Source organism: Ostrea edulis, chromosome 8 (assembly GCF_947568905.1).
Source record: "Ostrea edulis chromosome 8, xbOstEdul1.1, whole genome shotgun sequence".
Lineage (NCBI taxonomy): Eukaryota > Metazoa > Mollusca > Bivalvia > Ostreida > Ostreidae > Ostrea > Ostrea edulis.
The window spans coordinates 33,136,646-33,149,801 of NC_079171.1; the positions used below are offsets into that span (position 1 = coordinate 33,136,646).

Sequence of the window (13,156 nt, forward strand, 5' to 3'; positions counted from 1 at the left end):
TCGTGTACGAATTCTATGGCTGTTACTGGCACGGCTGTCCCACCTGTTACCCGAATCTGTTGACTGACATGCATCCTCATCGTGTTCAGCATACGTATCAAGACCTCTACCTGGACACCTTAAAACGAGCCAGTGCTTTAGAAGACCAAGGCTATACAGTCGTGAGCATATGGGAACACGAGTTTGATCGTCAGACCCAGACCAATGGCGACTTACAGGAATTTTTACAAGGAGTCGATATACAAGATCCTTTGAATCCCCGTGACGCTTTGTACGGAGGCCGGACCAATGCTACACGACTGTATTGTGAGGAAGGGGATATGCGATACGTGGATGTCTGTTCCCTGTACCCGTACGTGTTGAAATACAAGCCATTTCCCGTCCAACATCCCCAAGTCATCACCAGCCATTTCACCGATGTCAGAGACTATTTCGGGCTCATTCGTTGTCGTGTCTTACCACCCCGAGAGCTGTATCACCCCGTATTACCTTACAAGACCGGGGGCAAATTACTCTTTCCCTTATGCCGCACCTGTGCGGAACAGCGCAACTTAGGATCCGACGAGCGGTGCCAGCACACCGATTCTGAACGCAGTCTCACTGGAACCTGGGTGACCACCGAACTTCACAAAGCATTAGATCTGGGCTATCGTCTCGACCGCATTTACGAAGTTTGGCATTTTGAGAAAACCAGTGAGCACTTATTTCGATCGTATATCAACACCTTTTTGAAAATTAAACAAGAAGCTTCCGGATTCCCCGAGGATTGTCAAACAGCCCAACAGCAGCAACATTACATTGAGGAAATTCACCAACGAGAAGGCATTGCCATGAACCCGGCCGACATCCAGAAAAATCCGGTCCGAAGAACCATTGCAAAACTCTTTTTAAATTGCTTGTGGGGAAAATTTGCTCAACGATTACAATTACCCAAATCCCTGTATCTCACGGAAGAAGAAGAATTACAACAGAAATTACAAGATGCTACTTTAGAAGTCAAAGGCATCGAACTCTTAGAAAATCGTGAACGCCCCGAATGTGATATGATGCTGATCAATTATCAGGAGAAAGAAGAATTTTTAGAAGACTGCCCCTTTGGAAACGTGGTGCTGGCGTGTTTTACAACAGCTCATGCTCGTTTACATTTGTACGAGACGTTACAGCCTTTGGGAGAGCGTGTCTTATACTTTGACACGGATAGTATCATCTATCAGCACGACGAGACCCAGTTCAACCCGACCATTATCAACAGTTTAGGCGGCTGGACCGATGAATTGGGTGGAGATCGTATCATCAAGTACATGTCGGGCGGGCCCAAAAATTATGCGTACGAGACCCAGAATGGAAAATCTGTCTGCAAAGTCAAAGGATTGACACTCAATTATCGTGCCTCTAGAGTCGTGTCTCTCGATACGTTGGAAAAAATGTTGAAAGGAGAAGAAGAAGAAGTCCATGTCCGCTATCCGCACTTTATTCAACGAACCCGCCAACATGATGTGCGAACCATTCCTCTGGTGAAGAAATACCGCATGGTGTATGATAAACGTCAACGTATTCATGACTATGACACGCTGCCTTACGGGTATTAAAAAAGGACATGCTAGAGAAAACCATCAGTCGGCAAAATGACGGACTACGAATCACTACATAACCCGGGTACACCACGTTATGCTCTACTGTCAGATCGAGTAGCGTCGTTTGAAAATGCTCCCGAACACTTGCAGAAGCTATTACCTACCATTGCAGAAGCGGGATACTTTTACAAAGGGTACGGGGATAACACGTGCTGTTTTTATTGCAACTTTGGACTTCACCATTGGGGAGCTGTCGACAATCCTTGGATACAACATGCTTATTGGTATCCTCACTGTCCTTACCTGAAGTGTAATAAGGGCAAACAATGGGTACGCCAAATGTTCGACGCCGTTAGCCGAATGCGAGACACGGGGAAGGATTGGGGAGACTTGCCTGTAGACAGTGTGGAGAATCCGGCTACGACGGAGAAATGTCATCTGTGTTTAGAAAGAGACTTGAGAATAGCTTTTTTACCTTGTGGTCATTTATGTACTTGTGCTATATGTGCTACGGGACTGAAACAATGTCCTATTTGTAGACATGGTGTTGAGCAAGCTGTACGTATTTTTATTTGTTAATAAATAGATATGATTTTCCTGAACTTGTGTCATTTATCAAGATGTATACCTACGAGACACTTGAGCCTTTTCAGTTGAAACATGAATTTACCATGGTGGTGGCCGGACCCTCTAAATCGGGTAAAACAGAATTTGTCAAACAGCTGGTGCAAAATACGCAGTGGATTGCACCGCCTCCCGAAAAGATAGTATGGTGTTATCGAGAATGGCAGCCCGCGTACGAATCCTTACAGGACAAGGTCACTTTTATCCGCAATATACCTCAAGACGATGAGCAGATAGTGGCGGATCTCAGTACGCGTCATCTACTCATTTTTGATGATATGATGGGAGGTAAAGCCATCGAATCGATTGTCGACTGGTTTACGCGCAAAGCGCATCATCGAAATACCAGTGTCATTTATATCACACAAAATCTGTTTGATCGAGCAGTACAACATCGTACCATCAGTCTGAATGCTCACTATCTTGTGCTGTTTAAAAATCCTCGAGATAAATCTCAGATTGGGGTGTTAAGTCGGCAATTACAAATGCCGCATTTACCTCCAGCCTATGAGGACGCCACCCGTGTACCTCACGGGTATTTACTAGTGGACTTGAGTCCTCAGACGTCGGACGATTTAAGATTAAGAAGTCAACTCTTTATCAACTTGGCTGTGCACATGCCCCCGAGAGTATAAATAATGTCACATCATGGGCAGGTGTATCATTTGAAAGACAGTCTTCACCATGGGTAGACCTTCCGCGAAGAGTAAATTAGTCAAAACGTTACGCCGTTTACAACGGGAACGGGATCCCGTTCAACGGAGCCATCTCATTGAATTAGGACGTAGAGCCTTACTCAACTGGTTTGCGATGGGAGCTCGAAATTTATTGCGAGGCGTCTTACCAGGCAATAAAATCACTCAGCGGTTCATTCAATCCCATCGCCAAGACTTGAGTGTCATTGCCGATAAGAAGGCCAATGAAGAAGAGCGTAAAAAAGCCATTTTGAAACGAGGAGGCGCCGGATTCTTAGGAGGGACCATTATCCGTCATTTATTCAAATGGGAAACAGGCCGTAAGCCCCGTGGGAGACAACCCAAGAAAACCAAGAAACCACGGGCTAAGAAAGCTAAAACATCGCCTCAGAGAATTCCTAAACTCATTATTCGCTTACCTAAGAAGACACGTAAGAAGTCCCCTAAGAAGACACCTCTCAGGATGAAGAATCCGTTTCCCAATTGGGCTCCAAAGAAAACCCCTCTCATTGTGAAGATGCCGTTTCCCAAGGCCACTCCCCCCAAGGCCACTAAAACGTTAGCCGATCTGAAAGCCGGATTAGCTCAAAAGAAAATGGAACGACCCATGCATGGGCCTATAGGAAGTTCCAGAACCAGTGATACTGCTCTACCGAGTTTTGCTCATACCTTTGGAGGCATGAAATTTCAACCCTTAACCACCTCAACACCGGTTCAGGTGCAAAAGAAATATAAATGTAAATTTTGCCCTCTGGTCTCCAATGCGAGAGAGAACCGCAATCGTCACGAAGAGACCGTCCATCACAAGCGTTTTGATCCTAAACATCCGAGTGCCATTGTCCTGGACTAGGTATAAAAAGGAGGGGGAAGGTGCCCCACCCTTCATTACCATGGCTCATACGAAGAAGTGTGAATGTCGATTACGACCTCATTTACCGCTCTTGCAGACGTTAGCGGCTCCTCACTATTCCAGCAAATTAAAGACAGAGGTGTTGAAACATTGTTCCAATGACTGCATTTTAAAGATTTGTGAGATTGTGTACAATCTATTAAAAGGGGTGATTCCTCTCACCCCTACTCAGAAGCGACAACTGGGTCGAAAGAAACACATCTTAAGACGCTTAGTCCGGCCTCAACCCGTGAAAAAACGACGAGGTATACTCATCCACCAAAAAGGATTGGGTTCGTTTGTGTGTGGCAAGATTTGTAAGAAATCATGAGTCGAAAAATGGTGTTGGTACCGGAAGCGATGCTCAACGAATTAAAAGGCAAATTACCTAAACCTCCCGAATTTACCTCGACTATTGGTTTACGCAGTGATTTGGATGAGATTGAACATCGAGATGATTTAACCGAGAAAGAAAAAGTGGGGTTGTACGGTCATCAACTTCATCGCTATCGTCAATATTTACAACAAGCTCGACATCCCGCCACAGCGACTCTGCCCTCCCCAACCAGTGCAGCCAGTGCCGCCTCACCACCCTCAGCCGCCTCAGCACCCGATGACTTGGAGGAACAGATTATCAAAAGCGTCAATAAACCGGGTCAAAAGAAAGCAGGTTTATTACTCGATCATCTCAAGAAATCCAAAGTGGTGACTTGGAATAAAGAAGGAGAAATCAGCTATAGAGGACGCAGGGTTCCCGATTCCAATATTGTGGATTTAATGAGCGAAACCCAGCGACAAAGACCCTTAAGACATCGTGATCCCCCCGCGGGATTAGAGGAATTTGCTCAAGCGTTAAAAGAGACTCATGCTCCCAAAGGATATGTGAGCAATCGGGATGTTATAAAAGCCATGGACAAACCAGGGAAAATCAGTACGCCTAGACCTCTAGAGGAAGAGGAGAGTGGATTTCAAGACCTCACGGGATTTGATCAATCGTTCTATGAAACACCGCAACGTCTAACCCCTAAACCGATCAGAGATGCTGGTAGAAAGACGGCCCGGCCGTGACATCGGAAAATGGTTAAATCTACCATGAAACCAGAACAGATCTTACAGCGACTGTATTACGATCCCAAGACAGGTTATGGGGGAGTCCAGGCGTTGTATCGTCAAGTGCGTCAATTAGGACACAAGATTACCCTGTCTCAAATTCGAGAATGGGTGAAAGCTCAAGATACCTATACCTTGCATAAACCGATACGAAGGAAATTCAAGCGACGACAAACACGAGTGACGGATATGGATGAACAATGGCAATTAGATTTAGCCGATGTCTCCAGCTTGAAACAAGACAATAATGGGTATACGTTTTTATTATGTGCCATTGACGTGTTGTCTAAATATGCCTGGGTCGTGCCTTTAAAACAGAAAACGGGGAAAGAAATGATACGAGGCTTACGACGGATTTTTCGAGAGGGACGTCGCCCCGTGCGCATTCAGTCCGATCAAGGAAAAGAATTTACCAATAAAGAATTTCGTCAAGCCTTCAAATCCATTCATTTCTTTACGACCCGTAATGCCGAAACCAAAGCCAGTATTGTGGAACGTTTTCAACGCACGCTGAAACCACGCATGGGGCGGTATTTTACAGGCCATAAAACACGACGGTATGTCGATGTCTTGGCCGATCTGGTGTATGGTTACAATCATACCTATCATCGCAGTATCCGGCGAGCTCCTGCTCAAGTCAATGCCAAGAATGTCTTGACCGTATGGAAAACCTTGTATGGAAAACAGAGTGCCGATACCACGAGTCGCTTGCAAGTGGGGGATCGTGTACGCATTAGTAAAGCCAAACGTACGTTTGAAAAAGGATATTTACCGAATTGGACCAAAGAACTGTTTACCATCTCTAGAAAAGTGCCAGGACGAAACGTCTATCGCATTCAAGATGATCACGGGGAAGAATTAGAAGGAACCTTTTACGAGAAGGAATTACAACAAGTGATTAAAGACGATGATGTCTATGAAGTGGAAGAAATCTTAGGGTATAAAAAGCGGCGTGTGGGAAAAAAAGTCATTTCAGAAGTCAAAGTGCGTTGGAAAGGATATCCTCCCAGTTTTGATTCATGGATTCCGCAAGCGGATCTCATTCTGCCATGACCACCCAGTGGACTTTCTTGGGTGAAAAAGTCCCCCGGAGTGAAATTGTGTATTTTGCACAATTATTCCTCTGTTTAACCATCATTATCACCTCGGTAGTCATGTTAGCCATACGCGATCCCAATCGCGATTTTTGGATGGTGACCTTAAGTTCTTTGGTGGGCTACGTCATGCCTAGTCCTCAAATGAATGCACCTCCTATAAAACAGGAGTCCCCTTCACCTGAGAGATCAGTTCACCATGGCTAAGCCACAGTACGCCTGGAAACAAGAGGGGAAGAAAAGTACCTGGTTCTGGGATAAGCAGATGTGTTTGATGCATTGTAAACAACACAAAACGTCCACGCATCCTGTGTACTTGTACAAACGGATCGTGATTCCTGATGGTTGGGTGCCATTTATCAGAAAGACTAAATATCAAGAGTTTCGCTGGAAAGTCAAAGCCTTCTGGGGATTGATGGGACGACAAGACGAATCCGATTGGACCTTAAATGATAGTCCTTGGTACGACAACGTGAAAGCTTGTCTCCACCATTTTAAAGACATGATCAATGGAGGTTATGATGTAGCCGATTGCTGGGGAACCCGACACTATCTGGTGATGCGACGACGCTTAGTCCCGAGACGAACCCTGACGTTACCAGACTCGGATGCGTTGATGTGCGGTGGTGGCCGCGATCAAGAAGAATGAATTGAATTGAATGTATTGTCATGTTGTATGTTGTTTCAAATAAAAATTGTGAAAAAAAACCAAAAAACGGTGTTGTGTATAAATAGAGAAGGAAACAGAGACAGGGGCTCATTTAAGACATCATGGCTGGAGGAGAAGGGTTTTACATGACTCTGTTGAGTGATGGGTCGATGGAATCGTTTCCGACGAATACGACTGCTCAATTTAAAACGTTATTGCCACACACCATGGACTTAACGGATGGAGAATGGGAAGTCGGATTGACCGAAATGATGTACTCGGCCAACTTACAAAACGTATCGGATAGCGAGGCTTATGTGGACGTTCTCATTCCAGATCCGTATACGAAACATGTCCAAGATCCCAACACTTATAAATGGGAAAGATTTAAGACAGAGAATATGGGCAAAGTCACGATGGCTAGGTGTGAGGTGGTGGTCCCCTGGCATCTGACGCCATGGTCCCATCTCTTTGAGGGAGGGGATAGTTTATTTCCCTTCGATATCATTCGCATTCACTTCCGTCCCGGAGCTTATACACAACCTTTGGCGTTAATCAATGAAATCAACGCAGCCTTAAGGAGAACCCTGTGGAAAGTATGGAGCGAGTTAAGGGATCCTAACGAAGAGGGGAACAACCAGATCTTAGTGTATCACCCCGACTACGATCGTGTCGAGTATCAGTTTAATGGGAGATCACTGAGAACCACCCCCATGTGCATTCGTTTCCCTACGACCTTAGCGTACAAGCTAGGTCTGGATAGTGACAAAATGATCCTGGGCCATGAAACCATGACGAAATGGATCAACGTGAATTACTTGGGGAACACGACCATGGATGTCTACGACAATCTGAAAGCCATGTATGTGTATTGTGACATTGTGGATCCTCAAGTGGTGGGCACCAACAAATTGAAATTATTGAGAGTCGTCCCCTGTACGGCTCAATACGACGATCGACAACAAGCCCGTTGGGAACCGATTCGAGCCGAATATTTGAAACTGAGTAAGAAATATTTCGATACCATTGAGGTACACATCATGAATTCTTTAGGGCGTCCTATGGGCTTTTTAAATGGGCGCTCCTTAGTCAAACTTCATTTCCGCAAAGTGTATTGAAAGATGAAGTACCATCGAGGAGTCAGACGCCAGAAAGGACACGGAATCTGGTTTCTCATTCCATGGATTACCAATGCCGTTGCGGGTCAAGCGGGGCAAGGAAAGAAGAGAAAGAGACGGCGTAAAAAGTATAAAAAGCGGGTGTAACCCTTAACGAAGTTCATTTACATCAAGATGCACTACCATAAAGGTTTAATACGGCAGCAGGGTCACGGGATTGGAGCCCTGCTGGGATTAGCTAGCAAAGTGGCGGGTCCCCTGATCAGCGGATTATTAGGTGGAGCCCCCGCACAACAGCAACAACAACAACAGCGTCCTGTCTATCAAGAGAGATATTATGATTACGACCGCCCTTATCGCTCTTATCAGAGGAGACGACGTAGAATTCATCCAACAGAAGAATATGATCCAGAATCTGAAAAGCAGAAGGGAAAAGGATTTTTCACCGATTTACTCAAATCGGGGGCTAAAAGTGCCTTAAAGGCTGCTGCTAAAACAGGGATGGATGTGTTAGATAATAAACGATCACTCAAAGACGCTCTCAAGACGCACGGTGCCCAAGCCCTGAAAGAGACAGCAGGGTATGCTCGTAGGCGAAGGTCTCGAAAAGCCCCATCCAAACGAGGAAGAAAAGCGCGCACAGGAATACTCAGGAAGCCTGGAACCACGACCCTCAAAAGAAAACAGGTGGGAATACAGGAAGGAAAAGGATTTGTTAAAAGAAAACAACGTATCTTAGCTCGGGGAGGGCCTCATAAGAGACCTAGGAAGCGATCTAGGAAGGGAGGTAGGAAGCTAGTGAAAAGGGGTAAGCCAAAACGCTCTCTGGATATTTTCGACTGAGAACCCTATAAAAAGGGGGTGAGAAGGAGACCAGAACACATTTGATGCCAGTTCACGCTGAGTAACACATCGTTCCAATATGATGCACAGAGAATCTTGCGCTTGTGGCACCGACAGTTTAGAACTGTTTAAAGTGCCCCCGACCAACGTCACTTTAGAAGATTCGAAATGGATGGAATATTACCCCATTTCCAGTACCCTCAACTCGGATACGGCTCCGATTGAATTTGAAATCAAAGGACAAGGAGATGAATATCTGGATTTATCCCAAACTTATCTCCAGATGGTATGTAAATTCACGAAAGCCAATGGAACGAATCTCGCAGGAGGCAATTCGACCTCGACCCCCGTGAATAACATTCTCCATTCCTTGTTCAGTGAAATCGATGTCAGTCTCAATGGAAAAGTCATTACCCCGGGGACGGATACTTATCCCTACAAAGCGTATCTGGAGAAATTGTTGTCTTATGCACCCAAGACTCTGGAAACCCAGATGAGAGCCTGTAGCTTGTGGGAAAAAGATACGGCAGGACATATGGATGAGGTCAAATTAGAAGCTCTGACTCAACCTCCTGTGGAATTTGCAGTAGTGTCTAACAAAGTCAACATCGCGGCCATCATCCCGACTCCCAAGTATCCGGATGATTCCAAGAATGTAGGGTTGAGAAAACGTCACGAGAAGATTACAGACAGTAAGGAGATCGTGTTGATGGATCGATTACATCTGGATTTGTTTGAGCAAGAGAAATGTCTCCCTAATGGCTTGGATGTCCGTCTCAGATTCAATCGCGCTCGACCCCAGTTCTACATGATGACCGCTGCCGGGAGTAGTGGGAAAGTGGTCATTCAAAGTATGATCTTGTGGGTGAGGAAAGTCAAACCTGTGCCGAGTATCATTAATCTCATCAATCAGCAACTGAGTACTCAAACGGCGAAATATCCATTGAGACGAGTGGAAGTGAAAACCTTCACCATTCCTACTGGCACCCAATCTAAAATCACCGATCATCTGTTTCAAGGACAGATGCCTAAACTGATCGTGTTGGGCTTTGTGGACAATGCGGCTTTTAATGGGGATAATACCAGAAACCCCTTTCATTTCCAAAATGAGAAAGTCAAGAAATTAGAAATCAGTATCAATGGAGAAATGATGGAAACCCGACCTTTGGAACCTAATTTCACCGACGATCAGTACCTGAGATCGTATTTGAGTCTGTACAAAGGCTTGGGAAAATTAGGCCAGGACTGGGCTCCGGACATTACCCTGGAAGAGTATAAAAACGGTTACACCCTCTGGTGTGTGGATTTCACGAAAGATCAAGAAGCCCAGACGGATAAATTTCATCTCATACAGACTGGGAACTTGAGAGTGGAAGTGCAATTTGCCGCCAACGTGGCCAGGACCTTAAACTGTGTGGTGTATGCCGTGTTCGACAATCTGCTAGAAATCAACAAACAACGAGAAGTCAGCATCGATTACTAAGAGAGAGATGGATACTCAGCAATTGAGAGATGTTTTACAACGAGATTTAGGACCGGCGTTTGCAGGTGTGTATCCTCGAGATGTCATACCTGAGCTGTTACCTCATCACAAAGCCATCGTGGTGAATACAGACCCTCACGATCGCCCTGGAGCGCATTGGGTCTGTTTGTATTTGAGTAGCCCTACCGTCGAATATTTTGATTCTTACGGATTACCTCCCAGCCATAAAGACATCCAAGACTTTATTCAACACCACGGAGAGACTTGGATTCATAACACCCATTGTTATCAAGATTTGAATACGGATGTCTGTGGACAATACTGTGTGTATTTTTTACATCAACGCCATCGACATAGAAGTACCGTACAAGAATGGTTACTTCCCTGGAAAGGCACGGCCTTACAACGCGATCGTTTTGTGGCTGATTGGTTTAAAGAGACCTTCCGAAAACCGAGAACCCATCAAGGACAAACTTGTCAATGTCAAAGACTGAATGTATTGTAAACTATGTTATTGTATTGTTATTGTTCATAGTTGGAGTTTAATAAAACGTTGGAAAAATCTTGTGGGTATGTTTTTTCTTGTCATTGTAATCAACTATGTCTTTTCAAAAAGAATGGGTAGCCCTGAAAAGGGCTGTTTTCTTTCTCTCTCTCTCTCTGTTCTTGGTCTTTTCTCTTCTTCTTCTCTTCTCCTTCTCTTCTCTGTCCCCCCTCACTGTCTGTTCTTCTTCTTCCTCCTCTTTCTTCTCTTCTTTTTCTGCTCCTCCGGGGGTTGGTGGTGGTCAAACACAAAAACAGGCAACCCGTGTTTAAAAAACACTCTCCCCGGAGGCCGCTGCACCACTTCCAACTCTACGTCCCAGTTTTCCTCTGGCGGGGGCAGATCCTGGCTCATGGCCGGTGGGGGAAGAGCCTCCCGTGAGGCCGGCGGGGCAATCTCTCGGTCCCAATCCTCCTCCCATTTGAAAAAATAGTCATTCACTGTAGGGTCTGGTCCTACTCTACGACTCATATCTACTTCTCTGGTTCCTAAAAAAAAAAAATCGGAATGCCAGATTTTGACGTTGCGCTCGTTTAAAAAGGCGAGAGCGCGGACGTCCTTGAAAACATCCCCTACCTCAGTCAAAGATGGCGGACGTCATGTTGATGACTCATCAAAAACACTATATAAATAGGTCACTTGTTACCATTTTTCTCAATCATGTCGTTTGAACGGTACGCGGATGATGAGAAAGATGTACTAGTGTGTGGGTATTGCCGAGGACATTGGTTAACTTGTGGCTGTTTTCATTATAAAAAAGAAAACATCCTGGCCAAACAGAAGTGGATAGAGAGATTGGCAGAGCTGACGTATTATCCCTTTGTCTATAAATGTTGTAGTCACACTAGAGAACCCTGGCTAGAGTGTAAGTGTCCGCAGCATTGTACCATCACCCCTGAAGAAGAAATAGCGCATAAGGACTGTACCTGTGAGATCTGTCAGGAGTTTAGAGAGCGCTGGACTCAGAGAAAGTTTGATCCCCGGCTGTTTCAACATTGTCCTTACAGTCAAGAACCCTGGTCAACGTGTACCTGTGAGACCTGTCAACCAGCATGTCGGTGACGGATCTACGAGGAGATGTATTATCTCTACCTTGGGTGGATGCTATTGTACAACAATGTAACTGTTTAACGGTGAAACCTCATGGATTAAGTCAACGTATTGCCGACCGATTTCCTTGGGCTAATCTGTATGCGACCCGACAACCTTTAGGACGGAGAAATTTAGCTATAGAAGCGGATCGAGGAATACCGGGTACTGTGTGTATTATGCCTCATTCTACTCATCCTGATGTGATCTGTTTGTTAGCGCAATGGGATTACGGGAGAGGCACTCAACGCTTACCCCTGTATGCCGATACCCCCGAACAACGTGAACTTTGGTTTCAACAATGTTTACAGGAATTAGGCACTTTGTCTTACCAGACTTTAGCGTTTCCTTATCGTATTGGATGTGGATTAGCCGGAGGCAATTGGACTCATTATAGACAATGGATTTGTGACTTTGCTTATCAGTATCATAAACATGTTTACATTGTCAAGAAAATGTAACTTTATTATAGCTTTATTCTAGCTATTACTTGTGTTAATAAAACTTTTTAAAAAAAAAAAAACTTGTGTGTTTCTTGATTTTTTGCAATAAAAAGTGTCTTTTCAAAAAAGTTGGTGGCCCTGAAAAGGGCCGTTTTTTTGTTGTTTTTTTTGGTCTCCCTGTTCTTTAATGGGGTCCCTCATGCCGGCACCTTCCTCTTGTATACCGCCCGTTCTCATTCCTTTCGAGGCAATCGCAGCATACTACTCGCTGCCCACACCCCCGGCACTTGATCCCGGAATGCCGGTCGTTCAACCAACAGATGGGGCATTTCATCAGCCGGTCCCGCACTCTTACGGCCCATGGCGGAATCCTAATGGTTCTGTTGGTGATCGGGCAATTGATGACTCTGGGCGGCGGGGTCCTCCGGCTGGGCGACCTGCTCCTGGCGCGGCTCTGGGGCGAGGGCGACCTCGGGGAAAACTCTGGATTTGACACCGGAGTGTACTCTAGCATAGGTGGTGGTGATGGTGGCGATAGCTGTAGTGGTGGGGGTGGCGCTAGCGGAAGTGGTGGGGGTGGCAGGAAGGCCGACACTGTCCTGGACAGCCTAGGGCTAGGCGGCGTCGCTGGTCTGGGTGGCGGCACGGTGTGGGATGCTGAGGACGGAGGCGGTGGCGCTGTCGCAGCTACTGTGGCCAAGTCCCGCATCCTAGTAAAGGTGCTACGGAATGGTCCTCCTCCCTCGGCGCCATACCTCTGTCGAGCTCGATCGACCGCCCGGTTAACTATGACTTGGGTCAAATCTGGGGGTGTAAACACCCCCAGTTCTGTAATACTAGACTGCACCCAGGTATCCCCTTCTTTCTTCTCGCCAATGACTACAAGTCGGAAACGTGAGTCAAACCCTCCTTGAAAATCATAACTAGCGCCTGCCATCTTCTTCTTCTTTTCTTCTTCTTTGACTTTACAAGTCGCTGGTTCCTAGAGCGGAATGCTGAAA

General features: G+C 45.7%; 1 protein-coding gene across 1 annotated transcript; it reads left to right on the plus strand.

Moving 5' to 3' along the window:
• The first annotated feature begins 5,442 nt into the window (after nucleotides 1–5,442).
• Nucleotides 5,443–10,324, plus strand: LOC130049565 (uncharacterized). The gene is made up of 2 exons (XM_056147387.1): nucleotides 5,443–6,367; nucleotides 9,809–10,324. Exons 1-2 carry the CDS (start codon nucleotides 6,186–6,188, stop codon nucleotides 10,077–10,079), a joined length of 453 nt encoding a protein of 150 aa, XP_056003362.1. The 5' UTR covers nucleotides 5,443–6,185; the 3' UTR covers nucleotides 10,080–10,324.
• The last annotated feature ends 2,832 nt before the right edge of the window (nucleotides 10,325–13,156 follow it).